This window comes from Pieris brassicae, chromosome 5 (genome assembly GCF_905147105.1).
Source record: "Pieris brassicae chromosome 5, ilPieBrab1.1, whole genome shotgun sequence".
Lineage (NCBI taxonomy): Eukaryota > Metazoa > Arthropoda > Insecta > Lepidoptera > Pieridae > Pieris > Pieris brassicae.
The window spans coordinates 2,889,477-2,913,606 of NC_059669.1; the positions used below are offsets into that span (position 1 = coordinate 2,889,477).

At 32.0% G+C, this 24,130-nt stretch overlaps 4 protein-coding genes across 5 annotated transcripts in view; 1 reads left to right on the forward strand and 3 right to left on the reverse strand.

The window, feature by feature from the left end:
* The window catches only part of LOC123710146 (tyrosine-protein kinase Src64B), a 68,568-nt gene extending 66,171 nt beyond the window's left edge, over window positions 1-2,397 (reverse strand). Inside the window, exon 1 of the mRNA XM_045661875.1 lies at window positions 2,174-2,397. The gene's annotated coding sequence lies outside the window, so the exon portion shown is untranslated. The remainder of the gene's footprint in view (window positions 1-2,173) is intronic.
* A 512-nt stretch (window positions 2,398-2,909) lies between these two features.
* LOC123709470 (tonsoku-like protein) lies at window positions 2,910-20,654 on the forward strand. The gene is made up of 22 exons (XM_045660858.1): window positions 2,910-2,997; window positions 3,080-3,337; window positions 3,693-3,858; window positions 4,121-4,397; window positions 4,840-4,993; window positions 5,228-5,432; window positions 5,880-6,069; window positions 6,885-7,107; window positions 7,648-7,760; window positions 8,839-9,025; window positions 9,914-11,237; window positions 11,856-12,031; window positions 12,112-12,820; window positions 13,325-13,667; window positions 17,434-17,525; window positions 17,609-17,921; window positions 18,003-18,194; window positions 18,399-18,596; window positions 19,006-19,107; window positions 19,355-19,561; window positions 19,935-20,120; window positions 20,237-20,654. Exons 1-22 carry the CDS (start codon window positions 2,985-2,987, stop codon window positions 20,645-20,647), a joined length of 6,039 nt encoding a protein of 2,012 aa, XP_045516814.1. The 5' UTR covers window positions 2,910-2,984; the 3' UTR covers window positions 20,648-20,654.
* A 54-nt stretch (window positions 20,655-20,708) lies between these two features.
* LOC123710417 (mitochondrial carrier homolog 2-like) lies at window positions 20,709-21,891 on the reverse strand. The gene has a single exon (XM_045662285.1). The coding sequence runs from the start codon at window positions 21,813-21,815 to the stop codon at window positions 20,928-20,930; it is 888 nt and encodes a 295-aa protein (XP_045518241.1). The 5' UTR covers window positions 21,816-21,891; the 3' UTR covers window positions 20,709-20,927.
* A 528-nt stretch (window positions 21,892-22,419) lies between these two features.
* The window catches only part of LOC123710210 (contactin-associated protein-like 2), a 33,218-nt gene continuing 31,507 nt past the window's right edge, over window positions 22,420-24,130 (reverse strand). For both annotated transcript variants that reach the window (XM_045661976.1, XM_045661975.1), the window contains exons 27-30: window positions 23,988-24,104; window positions 22,967-23,102; window positions 22,717-22,823; window positions 22,420-22,602 (exon numbers count right to left, since the gene is read on the reverse strand). In XM_045661976.1, the coding sequence (XP_045517932.1) occupies window positions 22,516-22,602; window positions 22,717-22,823; window positions 22,967-23,102; window positions 23,988-24,104 (447 nt within the window). In that variant the 3' untranslated portion in view covers window positions 22,420-22,515. The remainder of the gene's footprint in view (window positions 22,603-22,716; window positions 22,824-22,966; window positions 23,103-23,987; window positions 24,105-24,130) is intronic.

A 24,130-nucleotide genomic window follows, 5' to 3' on the forward strand; every position in this document is an offset into this window, starting at 1 on the left:
TAGTGCTGGAAGTTTCACATTTCGAGGGCCAAGCCATTTTTTGGGTCGCAAGGCCAACGTATAATCTATATTCATTATTAATAAAAGTAGTCTAAGGTATAAGCTAGATTTCAATATTTTATAATATATCATAGAAGAAACTTATTCATTATTAACATTCTTATTTGGGCCATCAATGGATTGTCTGATTATGGTAACTATGATAACCCTATCTGACCCAACTGAACGTGGTCAAATAAATTTCTTTAAAATGCAAACAAAATATTTAAAAGGTCAGTCCTCACTGCCAACACTAACCACAGACGCAATCAAGGATAGGAAGTTAAATTAAAATCACATTTTAAACACTCGTACGGCCTAGATCATGCGACTAATATGTTACTATGGTTACCGTTTTTTACATCCTAAATACACAAAGCGTACTATGTTTAGTTCACCTTTTAAAGGCTCTAAATATCCATTTAATGTAGACAAATCTATAACTATTGAGTGTGTAAAATACATAAATTACATAATGTCAAAGCAACCTTTGCGTGTCCCAGTTTTTTCCGTGTCTATTTTATGAACGTTTTACGATACTTGCCCCGAACCTAACGATTCCAATACAGGGAGGAAAATAGATTTTTCTATTTCTGCATCACTGTTTCAGTAACTTATTGCTCTGACGGAAGTTATACGGTGGTGTTGTGTTACAGTTGTTGCTTTTTGCAAGGTTTCAATATTTCTTTACTCTGTTAAAGCGAGGGTTATATTAAACGTCATTTCTAATTGATTTTTATAATATTTCGTTCGTCTTAATAAAAAAATTAAAACACAACGCAGACTGTTACGAGTGTTAGCCATATCGAACCAACAAGTAAAATTTTAATTTGTAATAAAATACTACATGTACAGAAAAAATACTGTGTAATCTGCAAATTCATTGTGTTTATGTCCTGCTGCTTCGGATTTTTTATTTAATGGGTTAAAAACTTTTTCTTTTCGAAAATAACAGGCAGTTTTTTTTAACATTTATGTACTAGGATATCATGAATTAAAGTAGGCATAATACATCTATCTCAATTAACATAAGGTCAGATCGGCGCCTCCCTTGGCGCCGACCCGTCGCCAAAGTATGAATGTCTGTCATGATGCAGGCAATGTTTGAAATTGTTTGTTAAGTAACTAGATTTAGTTTCTGATCTAGTGCCAGCTGACAAAGCGAAAAATTCGAAATCGTCATCTTTTCATCATGAAATGTCATGTGTATAGGATTTTAAATGCTACTAATAAAACCGGGTCTATGCCTTCAGGGAGTTTTACAAATATTAGTGAACCTAAGTTATTTGCTGTTAAATAACTTTTTACTTGCATAATTACACATTTGAGTGTTAAAGATCACCTTATAAAATTAGGTCAGTTAGAGAACATATTCAGTTTATACATTAAACAGATATATAAATATGTTAAAATAGGTATTTACCAGTATGGTTTCAACTGTAATTATAAATGTTTAGTTGTTGAAATAATTAGAAAAAAAATAATTATCTTAACACAATACTAAGCTATATACAGAGATTTCAAATCATCTAAGTTTGTTAAAACTGTTGAACAAGCAGGAACTGATTGAGGTTTATATACGAATAGCAAACCAAAAATAATTAGAATGTACAAATGTTACAGTCTATCAATATAAAAGTTGAGACTGTTATGAGAAGTTATAATGTATTATTATAAGAGTAGAGACCAGATCACACTAATATAATACGATGAATATATTATGTACAGTTTATTTAACAAATGGGAAGGCACATCTTTTATGTATAGACTAAGTATCAAATTAAGATTTTTTTCATGTTTTTTTTTTTTTAAACATTGTTTTTGGTAACTGTTTAGTTTAATACATCTGATTGTTGCATAGGCCCAATAAATGTAAATTATTTTTCTAAATTGTCACTATTATCCTAAATTATATAAACTGAAGAAAGGTATAAATTAGGTAGGTATTTACCGATATGAATGTTAAAGGGTCATATTAGTTTTTTTTTAATGTTTTATTTTTAATTGTTTTTGTTACTTTACAAATACAATGTGATATTTCCTTTTTTAAGCCAATATTTTATAAATATTTGCGAGAAATATATTTTTCAGTTTGTAAATATTACTTAAATATTATTGTTTAAACAAAACATACCTGCGGCAACTTATACGAGCTTTTCGTCGTCGCGTGACGAATCTTCACTCCAATTCACGGCTACGGAGTAATATTTCCAGACACAACCTTTTTTTAATAACTTAAACTAATTTTTAACGTTCTTTCATTCATAAAATTAAAAATTAAGCAAAATACTAACAAGTAAAACAGTAACCACCCCCACTTTGTAATTTTTCACGTTCTTATCTCGCCCCTTCCCCTCACTTACTGCCGTTACCACAGATTAAGTAGAGGTAAGCCGTTAGGTTGCCTCACCTCGGACTTGAAGCTTGGCATTCGGTTGAATTTATATTTTTTAGGTCCTTCTTTTGGAAAATGTAATATCAGGTAAAATAAATAAATACCCATTTTTCGTCAGAAATACTAAATCCCTTGGACATTAATGGACGAGATAATCCTAGTTATAACAGTTTAACATAATAGTAAAAATCAATCAAAGAGTTATGCATTTTGAATAGTAAATCTGTTTAAGTTTACCAAACTTATGTATAATATAGACTCCTAATACTTCATTACAGACTTGCTAATAAATATATTTAAAAAATACTGTAAATGTCATTGTCAGTTAGGTCCAATATGCCATGGTTTAATAAATATACATTAATAACGTCCTAATCATAAGTCAGTTGTCATACCAGCATATAACATCAGCTGTCTACGAAACAAATTATTATGAATTTGTCATTTCAATTTTCAATCAACAAATTAATAACCGCACCTTCAAAAAAATAAACAAAGTTATAAAAATCCTTGAAGTATTCGTATTATTATGTCAATTTAGTTATTAATAATGGAAGAAGAAAGTATGTTCTATTAGTTTTATCAACTTTGATGTGAATGTTTATTCACTAACACTTCTATATTGTTTCTAACAACTTGTTGCAGAACTTATTCGGAAGAAGAAAAAAGCTTTGAACGGAAGTAATAGACGTGCATATGCTGAGGCATGCAATGATTTAGCTACTTATTACTACAAAAATACTAGATATAGTGACGCTCTCGATGAGTATAAGAACGAGGCTGCCGTGTGTAAGGAATTGGGCTTACGAATGGAGTGGGGAACTTGTAACCGAATGATAGGCGAGATGTTCATGCTTCTTGCTGAATTTGACAAAGCTCTTAAATATGAGGAACGACACTTAGGTATTCCCTCTCCTGTTTTTTATTTAATAACTACTAGACTCACTAGTCAAAGATACTTCATTGTGCTAATATAAGTTCAATGTTTGTATTTTCAACATCGCCATGTTTTATGTTATTATTGGGGCTTTAAACACATCTCAGTGTTTGTTTCAATGTTGATTTTTAAGGCATAGTGTACCTAATTGAATTAATTATGGCTTTGCTGAAATTAAATGCAGGTGGTGTACCTTTTGAGATAACCATAAAGATAGTTTTATTAACTATACTTGTGGTGTGGTGGTGTGTGCCCAGGACAGACAGAACAAAACTTAAATATTAATGATTACTTATTACTTTTTTTATAATTATTTTTTAGTTGTTGCAAAGGAATTAAATAATTTAGTAGAAGAACAAAGAGCTATGGCAACATTAGGAAGGATCTACCTTCTCCAAGGACAGAGCACTTCTGATAACAGTGAGACCAAAACATCATTGACAGCTGCAGAGAAGGCATTCATGAAGAGTCTTGTTCTTTGTGAAAAGTAATAATTTTATTTACATATATTAAGTTACTTTTGAAGTAATTATAATTTTCCAAATAAGTCTTATATCTTTATACTCTTTGCTTTATATTTATACACAATGTTAATGTTTCTTAAGTTTGGTTTTAAATTATAGTGTTGTAATTCAAATTTGAAGATAGTTCTTACACATAATTTCTAAATTTAATGTAAATATTAAAATAGACTATAAGATTAATTTAAGCTCAGTAACAGTATTTTATATATTTTTAATTTTTTTTAGATTAAATGGAAAAATAAATAAAACAGAATTAATGGATATGAGAGCTAGGCTCCTCTTAAACATAGGTGTTGTTCAAGAACACTTAGGCAATTTAGACAAAGCTATAGATTGTATCAATAAATCAATAACAATTTGCTCAAACCAGGATCTATATGAAGTTTTACATAATTGTTATACAACTCAAGCATTATTATATTGTAATAAAATAAAGGATTATGCAAAGGCTCTTAGTTGTCTGAACAAAGCTTTAGAAGTTGCAAGTAGATTGGAAGATAAGGTATAGTACTTCTGTATTTCCTATACTAGTTAAATATAATAAACCAACATTAAAACAAAGACACTAATCAAAATTTATTTGTATAGTACACTTAATATTAATGTTAAAAAAAATATTAGAGGATCTTAATTTACATTTAGTTCCTAAATCAAAGTACCTTGCCAGTTCTCAATCAATCATAGAACTGGCAAGAAATACTCTGCCACTTAAAAAGATTAATCATCATCTTTTTGGTTTACAAACAAATTATTAGGAACTTCAAGTACTACACCATGCTTCACTTGACACATAGGAAGCAAAATTCACAATGATAAAGTAACAACAGATGTTTAGCATCAGCAGGCAAATAGCTATCTATAACCTTATAGAAGTGTTGAAAAAGAAATAAGACATGTTTTTTAAACACAAAAGAGTACATATATTATGTAAATATAAATTGCAGATTTTAAAAACATGTGAGACATTATCCTCAAAAGCTGAAATACTGTGTAAGATGTCTGACTATCAAAGTGCAAAGCAAGTATTGTATAAAGCGTGGAAATTAAAGACTCCAGATGAAGATGAAAGAGATAATATTGAAACCAATTTGAGAGTTGGTAAGAAAAGTGTCTATATTGTATATTTTCTAATTTATAGTAGTTCTGTTGCATTATGTGTAAAAAAGTAATTTGTACTCTGTAGATCTGTAAAAGAGAGCTACTTATGAAAATATTGGAAAAGATTGTAGATCTGAATTTAATATATTATAAGTATTAAATTCAGATCTCCAATCACATATTCTAACCAAGTGTTATTATTCCTAGACTAAACAAATATCCTATTTATTTTAGTGGCAGCAATGTGTTACACAGAAGACCTGATAATCTCAACAGACCCGTCTGATTATCCTACTTTTAAGAAGTTGTATGAAAAGCTTGGAGATGGAGCTTGTCATCTGAAGAATTATGCTGGAGCTATAGAATATTATCTTAAGATGTTGGATCATGCTGAACTCGCTGGTGACTGCGGAAAAACCTTGATACCTATTTATGTCAGGTAAAGTATTTTTTATATAAAATGTAAAAAAAAATACTATTTTTACAAATATGCATTGTTTATAAACATGCTCTGTTACAACTCTTTTACCACTATTTTACAAAAAGAGACGAATTATCACTACATAAATACTTATAAAAAAATACTTTGAAAATTTAGAAATTTCTAAGATCATCAAATTTAATGTTTTTTAATCATTTATTACAGTATTGAAATGCCTAATATAGTGTGAAATTATTTATGTTTGTTGTTAAAGATACACACCATTCATAATTCTATAAATATGTATACCCATAACTGCAAAAATGACACATATCAAATGGTCAATGATATGGTGAACAGACAGATTGAAACAAATATATGTTCCATAGTCTCATCATTTTATTATATAGGCCAAGTAGTCTTTTTAATACATTAAATTTGTTGATATTTATTTATGAATTACAGTTTGTACCAAACATACAAAGATATGGGATGTTTCAATGAAGCCCTCCAGTATTATTACAAAGAGTATGAACTAATAAAGGATGTACCAAAGGAGGCATTTACCACATTATACAATATCGCAGAAGTATCATTCCTAGCAAAGAAACCATATGAACAAATTGAAAAAGCTTGTCTAGAGGCTAGAGATGCTGTAAGTATTTTTACAATAACTCAATAAAACAAAATTATTGATAATATTTATTTATTTATTTCGTAATCCTACAGCTAACAAAAATATACAAATCCTAAAGTTTATATAAAGATTTAGTTGTGTCTAGAATTTCAAAGTTCTTGAGATCAAACGCTGAACATTGCTAACTAGTAATTATTGAATTAATAAAGTATAGTTAAAAATGCTGTTAAAAACTGCTGTTATGTTTAACAAAATCATTAGGGTATAAGTCGGATGGTGCGGTTCTAGATTTTTTTAGTTCATTTTTGAAATAGTTGATAAAAACAGTTTTAAAGATTTAGATAGTAAATTAACTTTTTATGACTATATGTATTTGTGTTTTACTGCTCCTATTGGAATTCAGGGTAAGTTAGAAAAAAGCCCAGCTAAAATAAATCAATTTTATTTTTAAATTTTAGATAAAGGATACTGCTTTTAAAAGGAATACATACTAATAGAATGGCGCTACAACCTTTTTAGGTCTGGCCCTCAGATTTCTGTATCTGTTTCAATATCATTTGCTAATCGAATAGGCAAGTAGGTGATCAGCCTTCTGTGCTTGACGCACGCCGTCGCCTTTTTGGGTCTACGGCAAGACGGTTTTCTCACGATATTTTCCTTCACCGTTCGAGCGAGTGTTAAATGAGCATATAGAAAGAAAATCCATTGGTTCACAGCCGGGAATCGAACTTACGACCTCAGGGATGAAAGTCGCACGTTGAAGCCACTAGGCCAACACTGCTCATCTAAAATTTACTGCACGTAATTATAGAAAAAATCTCAATATTTTTCAGGCACGCGAATGGAATAAAAAGAAATACGAAATCAGAGTATTGAAAAATTTGCTTAAATATCAAGAGGCATATGGAGAGATCGATAAAATGGAGACCACGACAAGTGAACTCCAAGGCCTCGGTTATTCTGATGAAGGGTCCGAAGATGAGATGAGTTCCGCTGGTGGCTGCGAAGAGGATACTACTCATATTGGTGATGACATATGTCTTGATGATTTGACAGGTATGTACTTTTTGATTATTTTTTTTTATCGAAAATGTATTTTACTTTGTAATAATTTTATTTGATTGATTTTTATTAGTTCATTATAAAATTTTATGTATTGTTATTAACCGCCTCTATAGATTAACAAACATTCATTACATCATGTCAAAACGTAGTTTCACTTTCTGTATATTATGTTGGAATTTGGCTTACGGGACTAAACAAATCTCGACCCTGAACGTTATTGAGATCCTAAGTTCTATTCCCGGCATAACCAAATTTATGGGACCGTGGAAACAGAACGATGATCACCTACTTTCCTATAAGTGATTAATGTTACTAACGGATTTTTTCAAAGTAATGCTGTAAATTTTTTAAGCCTTAAAGCGTTTTCTCATTGTTGGTCGGTTTACGCTCTTTTAACTTCAGTAATTTTCGTCTCTAGCTATGAGATGGGGTTTGTGCTGCGTTGGAAAGAGACGTACTTCAATTTGATCGATTACTCTTTATAATTATTATTATTAGTTAAACAATTTTATGTATTCAAATATATTTTAGATCTATCGGATACAAATGAAGAAGACGCGTTAGAGACGAAACGCGAAACAAGGCGGAGAGGAAAAGGATTTGCGATAAAGAAAAATATGAAAGGAGAAACGCAATTACATGTTGTATGTATCCTAGATTTGTTTTAATATTTATTTATTTTCACTTAATAGATATGCCACAGACTCAGTTTTCGAATTAAGTTGCCTTTTCGGTCCGTTTTTTTTATGAAAAAAAAGAAGTATTTTTAAATAACCGAGGAACAATTTTTAAGTTACAAAAATATTTCATTTAGAGAACTTATTTTATTTTAATCTCCCTCTACTAATTATTATATTATTGAATTAAAATCCTCTACTAATTTCATTTCAATTGTCAAGAATTTCCAAAAATTGCGTGTCGTAATACTTGAACCTATAGTATTTATATTATATGTATATTGTAAAAATATTTTTTATCATGTTATATATATCTTGGTATTTATTGTATTCATTAATTTTTGCTCCCTTAAGTGTTTGCCAAGGTTAAATACTGTTTTGGTGTTTTCGTACCTTGAATTAATTTATATTGTTTAAAGCAGTGTTTCCCAATCCTTTTGTGACTTGCGCCACTTGGCATTTTTGAAAATTCTTTTGTAGCTGAATTAATTTTTGTTAAAGAATTACATAACAGACCTTTTTCATTGTCCGTTGAGGGAACTGTCAAAAGTTCCATTATTTGTTAGTGCCAATAGTTTGTTTTACTAATTAATTTCTCATGTTTGTTTCTGTTGTGTTTGTCAATTTAAGGTCGCAATTTAAAGTGTTTTTTTAAATAATAATTTATAATATAAAATAATTGAAATGTTCAGTTAAGAGACTTGAATGATAGGTTTTAGGAAAAAATCAGGGGACAATTTCCCCTGATTTTTTCAAAACATATTAAGTAATTTAAAAAATGAAATTTAAAAAAAGCCTTTTTTTATAAAACGGGGCAAACGGGCAGGTGGCTCACCTGATGTTAAGTGAAACCGCCGCCCATGAACACTCTCAATACCAGAGGGCTCGCGAGTGCGTTGCCGGCCTTTTTTAACATGGGTCAAACCGGCAGGTGGCTCACCTGATGTTAAGTGATACCGCCGCCCATGGACACTCAATGCCACAGGGCTCGCGAGTGCGTTGCCGGTCTTTTAAGAATTACTAGATTCTACATTTGCTTTTCCAGGCATCCATATCAGGCAATAAGTTGCTAGTCGAGCGTTTATTGGCGAAGGGGCATCCAGTTAATGTAAGGGATAACGCTGGCTGGTTACCCTTACACGAAGCGTGCATACACGGACACGTTGAAGTTGCCAATATATTAATAAATCATGGAGCTAATGTCAATGATAGAGGCGGGGTTAATTGTGATGGTGAGTTAATGTAATAAATTCGTCGAAAACATCAGCGTCTTTAGCAAAATTTTGTGTTAAAAAGTTCGGTGGTGATTGTTGAAAGGAAGTTCAAATAAACGAAACTCTTTGTTCGAAGCTAAGTGTAAACAAGATATATAGATACCGGCAAACATCTTGAACAAATATCCTTGCGGGAGAGTGGCGTGTCGATCGCGTGATTGGTAAATCAGTTGGCGTTTGTGTCCCGCGCTGTGTATGATGCGCAAACTTTCCCCCACTCTTTTGTTTAATGCTCAAGAAGTTTGCCGGTACTAACATAAAATTGGGGGTAGAGCGGTTGCGACGTTGAAGAGGCAAAAACTGTAAATTTATTTATTGGTTCTTAAAAGTAAGTGTCACATCTGTTATCTTATGAATATATAATGTCGACCTATTGTACTCGGAAACTAGAATATTATATTATATTATAATATAAATGTTGTACTGGACAAACATATTGTATGGTAACTAGAGTTCCGGCGTGGTCGCTATGCGAGCTGATATAATTATTATTCACATAATGCACACTTTCATATTATCAATATGATTACTGTTGAACTTTAATTCCTTAATAGTGTTGTAAAAAAGTAAGTAGTACTAAGTAGTATAATCTTATCTAAAAGCGTGAACTAAAGTAAAACTCCTCATGAAAGTTCATTTTTTACATCGCGGGCTTCATATATTTTTGCATTTACTTTTTTGTAATTTAACGCTTTAATTTGACTAAATATACAATATTTAAAAATTCTAGGTAGAATATGATAGGAATAGGCTTTTATTCTCCTGATAATTGTTAGCAAATATATAAATACATATGATAAAAATCACCAGTTACAAAAGCTCTGTATTAAAATTTAACACTTTTAGGCATCACACCTCTATACGACGCCGCAAGCAATGGACACCTAGAAGTTGTACAACTTTTACTCGAAAAAGGAGCAATACCTACTCTTAAAACTGACTTTGGCGAAACGCCATCTCGTGTTCTACAAAAATGGCGAACGGGCACAATCCTAACTAAAGACGAGGAACTTTTATATAATAATATATGTAATAAAATTAATAACGTCGCAGATAAAGCGACCGATATTCTGCGCAGATCCAAATCTAAAACACCCGTCAAACGTGTACAAGAAACATCTCCACCTAGCACTTCTAAAACGAGAACTAAAGATTTGGGGACCCCAATCTTCAAAAGGAGGAATATTATTGACGATGACAGCGATACAGAAATTAATTTATCGCAGAATGTCAGAAACCAAACCGCTTTCCCATCAGACGACTCACAATCAGAGGAGGAGATACAAAAAGACAATGTATCAAGTGTACTAGAATATAGAAATGCTATATCTGCTCTAAGAAATAGAAACATTGATATGCCAATTGAGAAAGACAAGAAAATGCAAAAATCTGCGTTATTAGACCCTACAGAAGTAGATGATGACTGGTTAGACGATGATTTGGGAATAGTGAACAAAAATAAGAAAAGAAAACTCACCGACCCCTTAGATAGTTTACCCAAAAAAACGGCTATAGATAATTTGAGAACTAGCATCGACAATTTAAATAAAATTGAACCATTATCAGACAACGGAATAAATATGAACAAAAATAAGAAAACGAGACTAAACGAAATAGTTGACGTTAGTGAAAATAGCTCCGACTCAGACCAGTTTCAAAGAGATGAAAACGTTAATCCAAAGAATGAGATTATGAGAAATCTGATAAACGACTTTAATAATAAACCAAAAGACACCAGAGAGAGTATGAAGAAACGCTGGAAGCGACAAAGCACGCTATTTAAAGCGGGCTTCCAAAGGAGAAGAGACTCTAGCAATAGTGGAAGTGATACTGAATTTGAAAGGAATCCCAGATCAACACCAGTTGCATTTACTAGAAAATCCTCTAACGAAAACTTTGGGTCCGTTAACTTTACAAGAAAATCGTCCAACGATAATTTTGGTACCAACGACGGCTTTAATTTCGTCAATAGTATTGTACAACCAATGAATGTCATACAACCAATAAAAATAGTCCAGCCGAAAAATGGTAGGGCGATGCAGATATTGCCACCTGCGGCTGTCAAAGTGAAGGTTGAGGATAAAGTTCTGCTGATATCTTTGAAGCTGGATACGATAAACAAATTGACAATCAGCTGGCTGGTTGAAGAGGTCAAGGCGCGGTATTATAAGTGAGTATTAATATGATTTAGCCTATTGAAACTCTTGATTTCAGCATTTTTTAAATTTATTTATTTATTTAACAGTTTATTGATAATCCAAAAATATAGCTAAACCGGATTACAACCTACGACGAACATTACATACTAACAAAGATGTGCTAATAATTTACTTGTTGATGTGTGTGTGTGATTTTATGTAATGTTTAAAATTCATTTGATTTACTCATTATGTCGGAAAATAATTATGAAACCTTACTTTAAAGGAAACATCCAAAGTTACATACACCGACCCGTGTTATAATTTGATTAAATTTGGTTAAGGCATTTTTAGTTTACAAAATTATATACACTGTATTAAAAAATAAAATGTATAAGTTATCTTTTGGAATGTCAGTCGGCTGGTTTGGTTTTCATTGTTGCATTTAGTTGTTTTGTCTTATATTTGTTTCTTTTTAAATATATATATTTTTAATTTCATTATAAATATTTGTTATTTTCACTGTAAATCAGTGTTGGTGGTTCAACTTCAAGCTGAGTTAGACCTATTTTTTTCATTCAATCTTCATCTTTATTCTTTTATTTCTTTTTTATGAGGTAATTCCAATGTTTAGTGTTTTTAACTTTTAGATTAACAGGAGTTCGTCCAGTGTTTAGTTTAATGACGTCAGATGGCGCCATCCTATCAGAGGATGATCCTTTAAGTCTAGTACTATCTTCTCCGGAGCTGAACACTTGCATCAGTAATTGGAAAGCGTCTCCGGCTGAGGAAAGATATCTGGAGTGCTGTGATGCTTTGGGAATTCGTAAGTTTATACAAAAATGATAATTCAAATTCTACCCAATATTTCGGTAGTATAGAGATTTAATTAAATTTTTATTCCAGCACCTTCCCAGGAATTACAACAAGCAGTAGGCCGAAGTCACACAACCAGACGTCTAGCCCTCGGCACACAAACACTTCCCCCATCACAAATCCGGCCGTTGTTCCGTGCACTTACCCATCAGACACACATAACAGCTCTAATGCTATCCAACAACACTATTAATAACGAAGCCATAAAATATTTATCCGAAAGTCTCTCAACGATGAAACATTTGACATTGATTGATCTTAGTAAAAATAATCTCACCGGAGATGCTGTTAAAATTTTGCTTAATATTTTTGAGAAATCAAATCGTCCGGCCTGTCAAGCCATTGAAGACATAGACCTGAGTCATAACTCAATAAATGATGACGGTTTTCAATCGATTTTAAAACTAACCCAATATTTACGACTTAAATCGCTGAAACTCAGTAACTGTGGTATAACAGATAATGCGCTTAAAGATGTAAACGGTTCACAAATTAACTTTGATACTATGGAAGTGATCGATTTGAGTAATAATGATCTGAAAATGGTCGTTATAAGTAATTTGTTGACAATACTCAATCCTAATGTGTTGCTTGAATTGGAATTTAATGATGTGGGCGCGGAAGGGAATGTGGTGGGAAGTTTGGCGAACTTCATGGATACGGCTAAAGAGTTAAAACTGCGAAGGTTTAGTCTGTCCGGGTGTAAATTGGTGGATGGACAGTTTATGAGGATATTCAGGTACATACATGCTATCAAATATGATAAAATACGGACAATCAAACGCTTATGAAATATAAGAACTAAGATATATATAAAATGACATGGAAACTTACGTATCGCCAAACAGATTATAGCGCTATATTGCACACAAGTCTCGATAATATTTTTTGTATCAAGGAACTAGCCGCGGAAAACACTGTCAATTTCGTAAATAATTAGGTCGAAATATTGGTAACTAAAATAATAATCGTAAATAATTAAGAATGCAAGGTTGTTAAGCAGCGTGTATGGAGTTGCTGATAATATTTGCCAAGTCATTCATCATTCATTTTTTCACAGTTTTATCGTAAAACCGACACTTTTTAATAGGACCATTAAACCTGGTCCTGTAGATGAGTTATTTTATTAAATTATTTTTATAATACTCATAATAAGAGTTGAGACACGGGTATACAATGTATTTGGGTTAATCAGAAATCATGAACTAGAAATTTAAAATTATGTTATATTTATCTCTTCCAGATCTCTCGGCAGGGCCAAAAACCTACAAAGTGTGACGTTAAAGAGCAACCTCCTTACATTTATTACATTGAAAAAATTGCTTCAACGCCAACCGCCCGTGCCACAGATAAACCTAGAGGGTTGCCAGGATATTTTTAAATACTCCCCAGACTCCGATTTTCAAGTATGGCTACCCGCGATTGACTTTGGACGATGTATACCAGAAATTAATGTTACGCCAAACTCGAAAACGGACGAGGAACGAGAAAGTTTCAAATTATTTTCAAAAACTTGGTTAAATTGCTTCAAAGGGCGTGGTGTTATAGAGCATGGTGATGGTGGGCTTATTAAGTTTACGGCTAGATGATTGACTTTTATAAGTACAGGAAATAAATATTATTTAGGTACCGTTGGAATATTACAATTGCGTAATAGATTATTGTTTCTAAAATTTGTCAATGGTAGGGAGATAAACTGGACTGGGACTAGAAAAGTTACAGGCTCATATGTAAACGCGTCAATCAAACTTAAATCTAGTTATGAGCTGTCAAACCTTTTATGTATGAAGTTCGACATATATGACAGTGCTCAAGACGAAATTGTGACTTAAAATACAAATTAGAATATGTAACTGTGTTTTGTTGTCATAGGCATACTATATTATAGTGCACGGACACATTAAAAAAATATTTTGCCTTAAATTGTGAAAATATGATATCTTTTAGTTGCGCATTAGAGGTTAAGCACTATACAGATTACAGACTACAGTACCACATATTTTGGCCGGTATGAGGATCGCTGTCATGATTAGTATTGCCAGTAAATAAAAATTAACCATTATAAGGGATAATTTGATTGCTAACTTAATAATTTATCTAAATGTCTTAATAAAATAAGGTATAGTAACTTTAAACAATGTATACTTTAATAAATGTGACATAAACTTCGGAACAACTGATACGATGAGATTGTTTACTATTAATATATTATATTTTAAGATACCTGGCAATCTTCTGATAAGGCAAGTTCTAGCAAGTTTTGCGTTTCTCCGTTCAATAATTAAAACTTGACTGACTTGACTTCCTGACAATATTCAATTTCAGCCGCCGGCCAAGAAAAGTGTGTGGTACATAGTTTGTTAATATTTTAAATATTAGAAGAATTATTAAATTCCAGTTTTCGAATATTTATTAGTTATACCTTTGTGATTTAAGTTTCCATAAACATAGAACTAATTTTATAAGGCGGTGTTTATGAATGATCTTGAGACTTGTAAATATATTTTATCGTATAATCGTATGTTGAGATGGTAAATACAGTATCTAATTTACATTTCAACTGTTTATTAAAGCTTGTAAGGAAACTGAAATCGTTTTATTTTTATAACAAATCCTATTTTTTGTTTGTCTGTTGAGTTTTTTATTGGAGGAAGTTCTCTAAAATGTTTTTAATGTCTTCAATCATTTGCCAATTCACTCGTTAACCTGAAATTGGTTTAAGGGCCATTGTCAGACCGCAACCTTTCACTGTTTTCAAGACAGTAGACATTTTGAGATCAGCAAGAAAAGATCCTTTGTCTAGTTTACTATAGTAAGTTTTTAGATGCGCTACCTATAAATGCACCGAACAGTTAAAGGTTTTTTTGTGGAAGTATGACGAAGAAAATTGTCTAACGAAAAGTGACTTTGATTGGAAAGTGATTGATTAGAAAAAAGTTGTAGAACTTAATAAGGCCATCAACAGTATATATCTAAACACAATTCACACAAGGCCATTAAAATTGGCGAACTGTAATTTCATACAAATTTAGTTTTAGACTTTCTACATACTACTGTTAAGGCATCTTGACTAAGCCCTCTGTGCTGTGTCTCTGTTTTTTCGCGGTAAACTCTAAAAACTACTGCTGTTTACTACTGTTTCCCTAATATCTGAAATGATTCACGAGGAACCTCTACGGGTGACGGATGTCCGTGCGAAGCCGGAGTAGTAGTCCCCGGCAGTAAATAAAAGACTATAAATTAGTATAATAATATTAGACTATAATTTGCGAGATATTTTATTTTGGTATAACTAAGATGTAGTTAGTGAGCAACTACATCGTACTACATATACTCGTGAGCCGCCGTCAGAAAAAGACAAACTAGATTACTGTACATACTTGACCATACACTACCAAACTAAAATAATTAGGGTATGCTAATTATTGAATACTATACTTACATATGCAGGGCGTTCCAAGACCAAACATCAAGGAAAAGTACCTTAAATATCGATTTATTTTGCTGAAAGAAGATTTTATTTTGAAAAGTAATTATTCAATGATTATCTATAAATTTTTTGTCTCGTCTGGGACCCGAAACGACCGAAAATTACCAAAAATAATAATGCTTCTTAAGTAACATAGTATTTTAAAAGAAAGGTACAACGTAAAATGTTGCAGTTAAATGTCAAAAAAAATTATATTGATATTTAAACAAACATTGCTGTGTGTATAGTCCCCACATATTATGATCTTAATATATATAAATCTCCTGTCACGATGTTTATCCGCGATGGACTCCTAAACTACTTAACCGATTTTAAATTAATTTGGCACATCGTGAGCAGTCTGGTCCAACTTAAGAAAGAGGATAGCTTAGATCTTTAATTATAGTCGCAATTTTATTTTATTGCAAATTATTTGTCTATAATTAATTGACAGTCACAGATAATTGTTAACTCCAAAAGATTCTAACAGATGTCGATACTTATCGACTGGATTGAGTAAGTAATCAATAGATAGCACTGCTATGGTAAACCGACAAACGTGTCATATAACACATCAATATCATATTACAATTCAATATCATGATTACCACGTGTTATTGAGGCTAAAGTATAACTTAAATTTATTTTGTAGTAAACGAAATACCGTGAAATTCAATTATTTCTACTTTTTTAATATTTGGTGTTAGCTTAGCCAACCATGTTACTTAGACCGACGACCGAATTATTCTTTCGTGTCACAAAAACCACATTAAGGTGTAACGAAGTTCGCGGGGGCAGCTAGTTATTATTTATTTATTGCCGACGACGACGTTTGATAAATAGCGATATTATCATTCCATAGATTGCATTGACTATTCACAAATAGCTTCCCCCCCCCTTAATAGAATACTTCGTAGCACAAGCTTTCCTTAGTATTAGTATTTCCGAGTATTAACCTATGATACGAAAATAGGCAGTGGACTAATCAAAACATTTGCGTAAGACAAGAGGATCGCATTTTAAGGATTGAATTAATTAATTTAAAAAAAGAAATGACTTAGTATTTTCAGTTTCATTAAAACATTGATAGGCAAACACAATGTATACTCATAAACGACAAAAGAATACATTTCTATGAAATGCTTCTAATTTTATATTTACTGCCAGAATTTTAAATAAACTATTCATTACTCTTTTTAATCCTTTGTAAGGAGCTGCAACCATTACATCCTGTTCCAGATTACATCTTAAGACCTCTATCAGCAGTAGGCATGGTGAAATAGGAGCATGCACTTACTTTACATTCTCGTGAGAACAACAAGCAAATACGTAGTCGAAATAACTAACATTTGAGTCGGTTCGATTCCCAGGCGAGACAACTAATTTTTAGAAAATTATTTATTGCAGTCACATTTACTTTTCAAACTAAAACAATGTCTTATTTCAGTGAAATATCCTATCTACGATATTTAAGGTAGTTTCCCTTAATAATTCTTGGGATGTCCTGTATGTATACCTATTTATTATTACAAAAACGGATCTAAATAAATCAAATACAAACATGTTCTAAGAATTACCATGGCAATGCAATTATTGCATGGCAGCAATTTCCTGTTTCATATCTAAGGTCTAGCATAATAATAATAGAACAATATATATATATAATAATAGTAATAATCCTCTATAGTGACAGAAATAATTAAATGATAGTTGACACTGTAGAAGCGTACACTGTCAGTTGATATTTGACTTAATCTTGTAAACAAAAAAGAACAGTCAGGCGTGTTGATAACCTCAAATTTAATTGGATAACATTGGCTTCCGTTGTAAAGTGTAAAAACAATTTATAATTCTGAAGTATATACACAGTTTAAACATTAAAAATGGCTGAATTAGTTAATCAACGTATTGAAGGGATGATAAATGAGTTGGAGCAAATGCGACGTATAGAATTATTCGACGAGGAAGAAATAAGGTAAAACATTTCTTTCTAAACAATTAACCATACGTTGCCTATGGCATTAAATATATATATCTGTTCCATTTTCACATTTACAGAGATATTTCGCGTAAACGCAAAGAATTTGAATATAGAATACAAAGAAGAGTTAAAGAAAAAGACGACTTTGTTAAATATATTACGTATGAACTAACACTTCTTGAAGATATTTCACTGCGTAGAAGGCAAACTAAACTAGTCGATAAACGTAAAGAAATAGAGTATGCTATTGCAAAACGTGTAAACAAAGTTTTTAAACAGTTTATAATGCGATTCCAAAATGATGTAGAAATATACTTTGAATATATCAAGTTCTGTAAAAGTGTTGGATTTGATTATGCAGTGTCAGCTATTATTGGACAAATGCTACAAGTGAGTATTTCAATAAAATAAATTAAAACTTATCATATAATCCACTTTGATGGAATGTAAAAATAATTATTATTTTTTTAGATTCATGGAGACAAACCTAAAACGTGGCAACTAGCTAGCATTTGGGAGAGTAAAGAAAAGAAAAATCTAGATACAGCTCGTTCATTTCTCTTGAAAGGCATTCATAGACATCCTCAGGCAGAGGTTTTATATTTAGAACTGTTTGAAATTGAACTCAAAATAGCCAATAGTGCAGAGAATGAAGAAGTAAAGGTATTACACACTGGTGAAATTATTACAAAGGGTAGCATTAAAAAACTTAGGGCAATATTTAGAGTCAAGACATAAGGCTTGGTGATAACACCAGTCATCTCAGTTTCCAATATTATATATATTTTTTATGATTTATTAAAATAGCTATATGATAGACTATCCTGATTATGATACTTTACAAGTATTGCAATAATTTATTTGCAGGAAAAGTTTTTAAGACGAGCTGAAGTGGTTTGGAGAAATGGTATGAAAAATATTCTCGATTCCAGTTTTTTGTTTAAAGTTTGCGATTTGTCATTGAAGTATAATAATGATGAACTTATCAAAACTATTCAAGAAGAAGTTTGGAAAAGAAAGGAGGATAAAAATGTATGGGTTTACATAGCATCAAAAGAACTTGAGGTATTTATTAACATTTATGAGTTTCATCATTGGAGGTCAAGGCAGAATATGAAATTCCACCAGTATCACCTCGATGTCCGCCTCGATTATCATTGTTGTATTTATTTAAAATTATGTATTTTAAAACCAGTAAAATGAGAATACTTAAATAATTGAAGACATTTGAGAAATCATAATTATTATTATTAAAATTTAAAACGGAAAGGAAATGTAGGTAGATTAGGCAGTGAGTAATATTTTAATGGTTGTTAAACATTAACAAATAATATATAGCTTCCACCAAACTTGCAAGTTCACTGAAATATTTTAAGCACACATTTTTCCCTTATGCAAAATATTGCAGACTGATATAAAATAGAATTACTGTATTATGTTGTCACTTATATATTTTTTTATCATCTGTGTAAAGGGTTATCACTGGAATGAAATAGAAAAGTTTGTTGAAGACAATGACCATTATACTAATGAGCTGAGATATTGTATAGCTGTCTATGAAGAGGCGTTACAACAGGTAAAATTACCTACACATATATTTGTTCTTCTATTGAAAAGGAGGTTATATGATTACAAGTTTTCGGCCATTACTGGTGATATTGTATATATTTGTGAATTCTTTAATTGTTGCTGAAGTATTTATAGGCTTTTAAAGATATCCAAAATATTTGGTAACATTTATTCCTAGGAGCATCCACTTCACAAAAGTACTAAACTACTTATAAAGTCCGTATACCTTTTCCATAAAAATATGAATGTTTCAGTTTCCAGATGAACAGTTATGGACAAAATACATTCACCAGTTACTGGGATTAAATGATAGTATTTGTACAGATAACCAAAAGATAAATGTTGTAAAGCATGCATGGACTTATGGCCATGAAAATGGATTATTATCAAATGATATGTACACATTTGGGATATCTTTTCTAAAACTAGAAGATGAAATATCAAAAGATGATTTTATTGAGGTGTGTTTCCATCCAAATTCTTTCATAAATACATATTTTGTTTGTAAAAAATTAAGTAGAATAAACAATGACTGACAAAAATAGTAAAATATTTTCATGAAAATCAATTACATATTATAATTTATTGCAACATTTTTCAATTAACTTGTTTTCAATAAAACCTTTTTGAGTTAATTTTTCTATAACTAGAAAATTACTCATGTAATCAATACATACACTGTATTGCCGCTCAAGTCTCATAACCCTACCTACAATGGGGTACAGGTTCACAATATTTTCTTTCACCGTATGAGCAAGAGTGAATATGTGAAATTCTCTGGTGCAGGAATTTTGTTTTAGGGAACATGGTTTTATTTAATTAAATCAATTTTAGATCTTGGATACAGCACTGGTAAAGATCCCTAAATCTAAAGAATTATGGGAAGAAAAGTTGTTATTAAATAAAACAAATGAAAGTAAAATGCTATCTATACTGCAAGATGCTAGTAAAACAATGAAGGGGGATGATTTATTACATTTGTGGAATTTTATGTTGGAAAATGTAGAATCAACTGTAGTTGTAAGTAAAATGCTTATTGAAAAAGTACATATTTCTATAAAAATATTGATTGTACTACCATAATAAAATAAGCAAAAATATTGTTATGTATGTTATTACTATTATTTTGCTTTCAGTTCAAAAATGTATACAAAAAGTTTCAATCTTGTGAGAGCATAGTTGTGTTATCTTTGAAACCTAAGTTTTTACAAAAGATTTATGAACATAACGGCTTGAAGGCAGCCAGAGATGCTTATGAAGATTTTATTAAAACACCACCAACACAATTACAATTGCATAAAATTATGGTTGATATAGAAATGTCACAGGAGAAACCTAATTTAAAATCTGCAAGAAAGTGTTATGAATGCCAAGTACAACAACATGGAAAAGACAGTGTTCAAACTTGGTTAGATTACATGGAGTTTGAATCTCAAAATGGTAATGCCCAGGCTGTCCCACAAATCCATAGACGAGCCATTGCGACTTTAAAAACAGACTTAGTTGATGAATTTGTTAAAATACAAGCTTTGACAAAATTGAAATAAATTTAAATTTAAAAATGAAGTTTTATTTCTACCCTTAACTTTAATCAGAAATCATAAACCATTGAGGAACAAAATGTTTATTGAAATACAATAACACCTTCAACAACATATTAAAAAGAAGAATCCACATAGAACACCATTTATTAATACTAAATTATTTACATTTAATAAATGTACACATTTCTCTACAAGAAGTCAAAATCTCTACTTTGGTGAATGTGGAACAACACTTATGCAGCGAATAAATACAGATAAATGCATTTTTAGTCACATTTTATAATTATTGTATTGCTGCAATTGGAGCAATGTAGTATCTAAAGATTAGTGACGAACCTCTCTTGTGCTGCTTATTTCTTACTAGATCCTTCCAGCAAGCTTGCCATGAAGGATACTTAGGCATAGCAGGTGGGTTTCCAGCCTTAAGACTGCTGCCTACTACAGCCATGCAAGTGGAGACAACCATCAAGGGATAAGTAAAAGTACTTGTAATAAAAGTGAGCAAAGGTACAGTATAGTATCTCAGGTCCTTAGTCTTTACAATATATTTGTTAACATAATATGCCAGAACCCCAGTAATGGTTACACAAACCAAATCACCCATCAACTTGGGTACTATTCCATGGAAGAATCCTAGTATACCGTCATCCCTATATATTGACACAATAGCTCCTATTAAAGAGCTGTAGTCCTCTTCTTTACCAACAAATGAAGCCATCATTCTTACAGTTACCACATGAAAAGGGTAGGAAACAACAACAGAGGCACTGTGCATAATCATATCGCGACGAGCTAACTTATAGTAGTCTTCAAATTTAGGCTCATCATCATTGACAATGTTAGGAGGATCATTCATTTCGGGCAAGTCAATGCCGCAAACATAAATTACCTTTGAGGACAGCTGACTGGAGGCGACCAAACCAAGTATTCTAGCTGAAAGGCCTCGGTAACATCCAAAGAAACCATCGGACTTCTTAATGTGCTTGATGTATTGAAAAACATTAGGTAATATCATGGCAGGCCTTCCAAACAGAGTAGTAGATCGGCGCGGCGGTAAAGGTTCGTAGCCCAATTGTATCAAAACCTTTGCGTATTCCATGGGGTGGCATATTGTAGTGACTAGTAGTTGTGATGGCAAAGCCGATATCTTTTCCTTTTCAATTTCATCCATATTGTGACAACTTAAAATCACAATTTTCTATAATCAAATTTGTAATTTTGCTTATTTTGACAAGAACTCTGTCATAGACAACTGACACATAGATTTTAGTCATACAGCATCCGAAAAGAAAAGATACAGGTACTATAATAGTTTCCTATATTTTAATTTAATTTAATTTACGATGGCGAGAGATTCTTTGAAATATCTGTGACCATTAAAGGATATTCGTTAAATAAAAATGAGTACGCCGACTATACAAAGGTATTTCATAATTTAGTCTGTCGTCTGGTACAACACATACAATTATTATATTTACAATTAATTGTTTAGGTGGCTTAAGCTTATGTGTAGAATTTTATATGTGCCCAGCCAAGAATTTCGTATTAGATCACTGCTAAAATGTTGGAGTGTACATGAGACCTCTCTATATACGGAAATGTAAAACACTACAACTGAATTGGGTACTTTTTTATTAAAAGTATTATTATTCAGAAACGTACATAGTAATGGTATGAAACGTATTAACTATCAACGTATATGAAAGGTAGAAAAGGTTTGCCCCCTTTCCCATAAAGGAGCGAAGTCCACTCTTTCCCCACAACTATTCCAATTTATTATACTGGTATAATTTACGTACAGGTATTTAATAGTGTTACTGTGTATGAAAATACAAAAATTAAAATCAAATTCGTATTAGTAAAACATTTTATTAGGCGTTTGATGTTAGTTCAACAGAAGATTCTTCATCAATTTTAAACTTTAATATTCGCACTTTCCTATTTTCGTCTGGATTACCCTAAAAAGTAAACATAATTTAATAATTGTATTGATATAACGTAGTGTTTTTATAGCATATAGATATTGGTGTCTCTTGCACATTTTTCATGAATATGAAAAAGTTAGGTTATACCTCATCTTCCAAATCGTTGCTATCCTCCGAGCTCTCATCAAGATCATTGTCAGATGTCTCGTCTTTCTCCTCTAACGGTACCCACGCAATTTCCTTGTCCACCATATCTGTTTAGTTTAAAAAAAATATTATATTGGCAACAATCGAACTCTAGAGCGCCTAATTTCTATCGCCTGTGGCGTTAATGTTATACCATAAATCGCATAAAATCTACTACGTAAAGTAATAATAGCTGAAGTGGAGTGATTACCTCTAAATCTAAGTGAGCCTCTCCTACTTGGTGGTTTCTCTTTCTCTTCGTTAGCCTCAACTATTATAGTCGGCACCACATCTATGACGACACCGTTTGATTTCTTATCTCCTTCTTTTTCAGTCTCTTCTTTGATCTATTAAAATCGATACATAAATAGGAAATCTATTGCATATATATTTTTTTGTTTCATCAAATGTTCTGGACCCTGTGTCTGTCAAGTTGTAACAATTGTTTAGGGCGGTCGAAATTGAATCCTAAACATTTGTGAGTGTTAAACAACAGACTTCTATTCTATTATCAAGGAAGCGTCTTTTTACCAATTTTTTACCATATATATTTTTTTTAATAAAATAGGAGGCAAACGGGCAGGAGGCTCACCTGATGTTAAGTGATACCGCCGCCCATGGACATTCTCAATGCCAGAGGGCTCGCGAGTGCGTTGCCGGCCTTTTAAGAATTTGTACGCTCTTTTCTTGAAGGACCCGAAGTCGAATCGGTTCGGAAATACTTCAGTGGGCAGCTGGTTCCACATAGCAGTGGTGCGCGGCAAAAATTGCCTTGAAAAACGCTCAGTCGTGGAACGTCGGACGTCGAGGTGATACGGGTGGAATTTTGTATTTTGCCTCGACGTCCGATGCTGAAACTCAGCTGCAGGTATTAATCCGAACAACTCCTCTGAACACTCTCCATGGTAAATGCGGTAGAAGATGCAGAGTGACCCCACATCTCTACGCTACGCCAAAGGATCGAGCCGCTCGGAGAGGGATTGGTCATCGACGATTCGAACCGATATTGATGTCAAGTGGAAGGAGCTGGTACTGGGGAGCCCCCGCCCAGAGGTGAGAACAGTATTCCATGTGGGGCCGTATTTGCGCTTTAAAAGTAAGTAAGTAAGAAAGTAAGGACGGACATATTCCTAAATTGGAATTGTCATGATTTTTTTATTATTTATTTATTTTTATTTTTTGTAGTTTCAAATTTATTTGCATATAAAATTATTTGTATCAAAGACTTTTACCTGTAGGAATGATACACTTGGCTCTTGTAGTTTAGTAGCCTTCTCTTTATTTCGTAATATGTTCTCGTCGGTCTCTTTTTCTAAGCGCAATTTGTAAGCTTTTTGCGTTCGCCACATCTATAAAAATAATAAAAGGGATTTTT

What these genes read in the sequence shown, in the direction of transcription:
- LOC123710417 (XM_045662285.1), bottom strand. Translation starts at nt 21,815, where the DNA reads ATGGATGAAATTGAAAAGGAAAAGATATCGGCTTTGCCATCACAACTA.
- LOC123709470 (XM_045660858.1), top strand. An exon ending in CAAGTAGATTGGAAGATAAG is followed by an intron (nt 4,398 to 4,839) that starts GTATAGTACTTC and finishes TATAAATTGCAG; the next exon opens with ATTTTAAAAACATGTGAGAC. An exon ending in ATGTCTTGATGATTTGACAG is followed by an intron (nt 7,108 to 7,647) that starts GTATGTACTTTT and finishes AATATATTTTAG; the next exon opens with ATCTATCGGATACAAATGAA.